The following is a 6,000-nucleotide window of genomic DNA, read 5'->3' on the forward strand; positions in this document are numbered from 1 at the left end:
TCATAAAGCTTGGACTAAAGGTGGGTACACACTAGGGGATGTGCTCTATGGGGGTAATTCAGAGTTGATAGCAGCAGCAAATTTGTTAGCTAATGGACAAAACCAAAAAACTCTCCCTGCACATGTTATATCTGCCCCCCTGCAGTGCACATGGTTTTGCCCAACTGCTAACAAATTTGCTGCTGCAATCAACTCTGAATTAGGCCCTAAGGGGGTCAGTACGAGTTGATTGCTAGCTGCCGTTGTTCGCTGCACAGCGATCAGTGAAAAAAATGGCTTATCTGCGCATGCACCGCAATAAGAGCGTCGTACGGGTACGAAGTCCTTTATGGTTTTGCACTGGTTGTAGTGACGATTCCGATCGCACAGCCGAGCGCAAGGGGATTGACAGTAAGAGGGCGTATTTCTGGATCGTTAATGAACCGCGGGACCATGCATCGCTCGGTGGCGGCATATTTTCACCCTTCGCTCAGGAAGGGTGAAAATGAGCGACATCATTTACTTTCTCGGCAAGTATGTATGCACCTTTACACTTTTTGTGCAGATGTTCTTCCAGAGGCATTGGAGACTTAGCGGATGCTGCAGCCAAGGACAAAGTATATTTATGTACTGTCTGCTTCAGCGCTCATCAGTACTTACTAATGGCTAGCACAGCTCTAACTGATCAGAAATGTGCCAAACAGACTTCGAAAGGTGGCATCCTATGACAGGGCCACATTCAAAATCACTGAGCACTTAAGTAAGACCCGTGCTACTGCTAATGTTTGATTATAGATATTGCATTGGTTTTGCATACAACTCTGAAGCAGGCCCTTACACCCTTACGGTTTGGCAGAAGCAGGCAGAAAAGAAAAGTAGTTGTGTGTTGCTCCATATATAGCACTCTCTATTTGGAGTTGGCAATTTCAGGGTGTTAACTAAGCAATAAACTGCACATGGCCCTTAGTATCAACATCTAAAGCATAATATGACTATTAAGTCATTCTCAGCCTGCATATATAAGAAACACGTTGAAGGAATTGTGCACAAAACAAAATATAACTGCATTACAAATAACTAAAAACGACATAGCTCAATAGTATGCCTTCAACCCCCTTAGGTTACGGACCACATTAAGCATTCTGTATTTTTGCAGCTGTTGTCAGTAAAATTTCCAAACCCAGCTGGTGCTCAGTTTTGGGTTGTTGCATTAATGCCTAAAACACATTACAAAAAAAAAAAAAAAAGTGGCAGTTGGTGATGCAAGAACTGGATAGCAAGGATTCCTGCAGGAAAGGTATTTATAATAGTCACAAATCTGCAAGAAAAGTTTAAAATGATTGCATATGATCTGATTGCTGCTGTGCGTTTTGGCACAGCGGGCGATCAGATCTGAACTGCGCATGCACCAAAATGCACAGGCACGTCGCAGCACGGCTACAATGGGCATCGCTGGTCAGCGACGGGATGGTGTGAAGGATCCATTCACATGGGTGTTCACAAGGAGATTGACAGGAAGAGGCCATTTGTGGGTGGCAACTGTGTCCGGAAAAACGCAGGTGGGCTCAAGTGTTTTCAGGGAGGGTGTCTGACGTCAGCTCTGGCCCCGATCAGAAGGATTCAATCACACTGGAAGAGTAAGTCCTGTGCTGCGCAGAGACTGCACAAAATCAGTTTGTGCAGCTCTGCTACACATGCGATCACACACATGGACAGCGAAAACACACTCCCCCTGTAGGCGGTGGCTATCCGATCACAGGGCTGTAAATCAGATCTGAATTAGGTCCCTAGATGAAAATAAATAAGAAAAACACACACAACAGATTTTCACCATTGCTACCACACTGTGGGCAGGATGCATCAAGCATTGCACTTTGCATGCAATGTATCCCTCCACTCATCAGAAGCATAGCGACATTTATTAACATATGGTTGAAAAATAAAATCCACAAAAGGACAGCATTCCTGATCAGAACTGTCCTTTCCGATAAAAGGACTCCCGGGTTCATGAACTGGGAGTCCTTCTGAGCATGCGTCAGCTGGAACGTGCACCGCGGGGACGGATCCAAGCTCCGGAATGTACTGTATTACTGTGCTTGGTGCATATGAAAAAAACAGTCAAACTTCTGAAAAGAGCATTTCTGGGGGTTTGTCTGCATTTTTAGCTATGACACATCCTCCCCAGTCAGCCCAATTCAGATGTGGAAGGAGTTGCTATAGCTTACATGAAAGCAGCAGCAATAGCACTAATATGGTAATGCAGGAGGAGGTGTCGCGCCTCTTGCATGCATTACTGATAAAAGCTTTATCCTAGGATGCAGCATCACATCAACTGCGACACCATCGACTGGCTGGGTGACCCATGGGGTCGGCAAGCCAGCCACCGCACGTCCGAGCAAGAGGCCAGAAAATCTCTGTCCTCTGCTGGAGATCCTGACCTTATCCATCCCCTGCAATGGCAGCAACACACCTTCGTTTTGAGAAACCAAGGCAGTTGCCGCCCCCCTCAAACGGCATCAGTGTCAATCTGCTGCCATCCTGTGTCCACCGTAGCGTAGCAGTTGCTGCATGTGCCGCAGATCCGTCCAAACATAAATCAGGCCCAGTAAGCAAAATATCAAATTCAGAAAGGCACACAACTTTCCCTACTACACCTCTGTCACTGATTAGCAAATCAACAGTTCTTAATTCTATTGTAAGTACAAGACAACTGTAATACTGTGTAGTTAAGTTAAACTCTGTTATAGGGGAATATTTATCAAAGCTTGTCGACAGATTAAATAACAATCATCTCCTGTCATTTTACATGAAGTGTTTGATAAATATCTTCCATAAAGAGGCACAAAGATTTATGCGAGAATAGACAATAGATTTTGTATTAAGCCTTATAAATGTAAAAACAAAGTAAAACATCCTAAATTCTACAAGGACTTTTACTCCTATGCCCTTGTGGTATATGTAGCCGGGTGAAGCACGCCCCAGACGGTAAAAGCGATATAAAAGACCACAAATTAGCGTTGAAAGATTACCATGGCAACGCACGGTTTGTTCTCACAACAGACTTTAAAGCATTTTTGTTCCTACCAACTTGAACAAGTTTAATGTTTCTGAATAATTGAGGACCATTATGAAAACTTCAGAATAGGAAAATAGCACTTACCAATAAAAACAAATCCGAAGTTTCATTTTGTTTTGTAAAAAGCACTAGAATAATTTAAACTATGGGAAGATCTTTTTTTTTTCTTTAGAATAAGTGATCATAAATTGTCCTGCCATATACAGGATGAAGCAAAAAACTCCCAGATTATAAAAGTTAACCAAAAAAAGGCATGGTAAATGCTATTCCAAATTTTAGTACATAATCTGGAATACAGTTTATTTTCAATTGGTTTTGAACGTAACGTTATTTCTTGGCGTACAGAAGCCTTCAGTTCATTACTGGTTCTTGGTCGACGTTTGTAGACCCCAGCTTTCAGATGACCCCGTTGGCTGTGTGCCTTTCATGAAGCGGATTAGGATTGTTTTCCGCCCAGTAACGAAAATCCTGCTTGTTCACGTAGCCAGACAAATGAAAGCGAGCTTCTGCAAGAAATCGCAGCGATAACACCGGAAATGATTTGCTGAGTGCACTTCAGAAATCAACTACAAGTGTGTATCACGAATGATGGCCACCATCTGGATATCATATTCAAAACCAATAAAAAAAAAAAAAATCTGAATTCCATGCACTTTTAGCTTATCATCACTGACCCACTGTGAGCAAGCATTCTAATATATACAAAATTTAATTTCATAACTTCCAAATAATTAAATCTCAGCACAGACATTAATTCAAGGTAACTGTATGCATGTAGACAGTACTAAAACTAAGAGGGGTATTTATCGAAGCTCGGAAGGAAACAAAATTGAGAGAGAAGTACAGATGTAGCCACGCTCATCGTGGCTATATCTAGGCGTGAACGCACCTTGTTTGCCGTGACCGTATTCACATTAAGATGCGCACGGGCCCTACTTTTAAATGGGGTGGTAAAAGACACAGCTCGGTCGGGGGCATCTAGCCACCAGGAGTGCACGTCCCGGCAAGATGTAGTCACAATGAGTATGGCTATGCCTGTACCAACCAATCAGCTCCCGTCATTTTTCAAAAACAACCTGTCAGTTGCAAAGGGGGGTACTCACGGAGCGATATTCTAAGCAATCCGACTAGATTGCTTAGAATATAAATCTGATCAATCTGTGTGTAGCCCTTACAGCGATAGCGATGCTATCGCTGCTGCGAGATTGGCTTGCCGTGCAGGCCAATCTAGCGGGTCGCTCACTTCACACGCTGGGTGAAGTGAGCGGCCCCCCCGTCTCCCCCCGCACAGATCGCGCTGTGCTGAGTGGCAAGAGAGACGTGTGCTGAGCAGTTCGCTCAGCACACATCTCTCCCCGCATCGGCCCGTCTATATGGGCCTTAAGGCAAGTATTTTATCTCCCACAATGTTATCGCTCTTCAAGCTTTGATAAATACCCCCCTAAAGGGTTAATATATGTAAGAAAGAAAAATGTTTTAACCTCTTCCAGCACGAATTTCAAAATTTTATAGATATATATTGTAAAGATTTATTTTTTTTTTTCTAAATTACATCTTGGTACAAAAGATTTTGTCAGATTATAAATCTTGTTAATAATGTCTCAGGGCTTTCTGGAATAAAGTACTAAAGTAACCATTACATTACATCTAGCAATAGAAACGTGTTGGGGAAAGTACAGTACATGCATGTAGTAAATGGACTGGTCTAGTTCATGGAATATATAACTTGTGCCAACTGTGTAGAACTGGATCTAGAGACTCTATATAATTATTTACAAAGTTATAATAAAATGACACAAACACTTGTACACTGTTGCCGTCCACTTCTGGTCTGCTATAGGACTGCTCCGTCTGCACTGGCTACAGAACACTGCTGATCTTTGCTCTCCATTCTAAAGTCCCACCCCACAGTACTATTCAGCCCGGGGTGTCAGGCTTCACACAGGCCTGGAAATAGTAGTGCCTCCGATATATGCCTCTACCTCAATCCGAACGGGGAAAATATAAATAAATAAATTAATAATAATAATAATAATAATAATAATAATAATCAAACCCTTCTACACGTTAGCCAGAGTATAGGTGCGCGACTACCTGCCACCTACACTCTCCCGATGTCTGGGACTCCCCCCTTCGCTTACGCAGGACGCAGCGATCACTTACCGAAGTCCTGGATGGAATCACAGTGATTATTGTACACCTTGCACGCTTCCCAGAGAGAGGCATACTCCCTGCCGGACTCCGTCTCCACCCAGCCCTTGCCGGCCAGGGCGATGATATCGAAGATGATTGCGAAGAGCAGGAGCAGGGGCAGGATCCATTTGCACCTGGGATAGGCGATGCCGCACTTGAACATGTTGTAGATGTGTGGTCCGAGCAGAACAAGCTACACTGGCCGGTGAGCGATAGTGCGTGTCTCCTCTCTGCTCTCACTCAGGCGAGTGCTGACACTGGGGATAGGCAGGGCCGCTTACTGCTGCTGGCCAGCCGCACCTTATGGATGTGCCGTGACTCACACGGGGTTGCACGGACCTGTTATGTCAGGGGTGGGGCGGCTGGGCCCTGTTATGACTTTGGCTGCTGTCTCTGCTACTTCTCCCCTCCTCTGTGTAGCTGGTAAACAAACCTAAGCTCAGGTTACACCACTCCCTGGTTTCACCCAGCAGCGCTCACTCCCAGCCTGGGACAATGCATTCATCTGAGCTGGGAACCAACATACTTTATAGCAAAAGCAAACTACAGCATTAACACAATTAAGTATGAAAATAGTAAGTTTTAAGATAAAAATATTATTTACTGTCAGCCATATAGAGGACTACTCAAGTTTAGAGGCTTCATTAAACCCATTTATCATAATTTATACAGAGATTTCTGCATAATTTCATGTTTCCCTGCTACGTATCAACAGCCAAATGCAGGAGATTTCAGAGAAATCGGCAAATGTT

General features: G+C 43.8%; 1 protein-coding gene across 1 annotated transcript in view; it reads right to left on the reverse strand.

Moving 5' to 3' along the window:
* The window catches only part of PERP (p53 apoptosis effector related to PMP22), a 28,469-nt gene extending 22,742 nt beyond the window's left edge, over window positions 1–5,727 (reverse strand). Inside the window, exon 1 of the mRNA XM_063917417.1 lies at window positions 5,219–5,727. Within this exon, the coding sequence (XP_063773487.1) occupies window positions 5,219–5,411 (193 nt within the window). The 5' untranslated portion in view covers window positions 5,412–5,727. The remainder of the gene's footprint in view (window positions 1–5,218) is intronic.
* Between the last annotated feature and the right edge of the window lie 273 nt (window positions 5,728–6,000).

This window comes from Pseudophryne corroboree, chromosome 4 (assembly GCF_028390025.1).
Source record: "Pseudophryne corroboree isolate aPseCor3 chromosome 4, aPseCor3.hap2, whole genome shotgun sequence".
NCBI lineage: Eukaryota > Metazoa > Chordata > Amphibia > Anura > Myobatrachidae > Pseudophryne > Pseudophryne corroboree.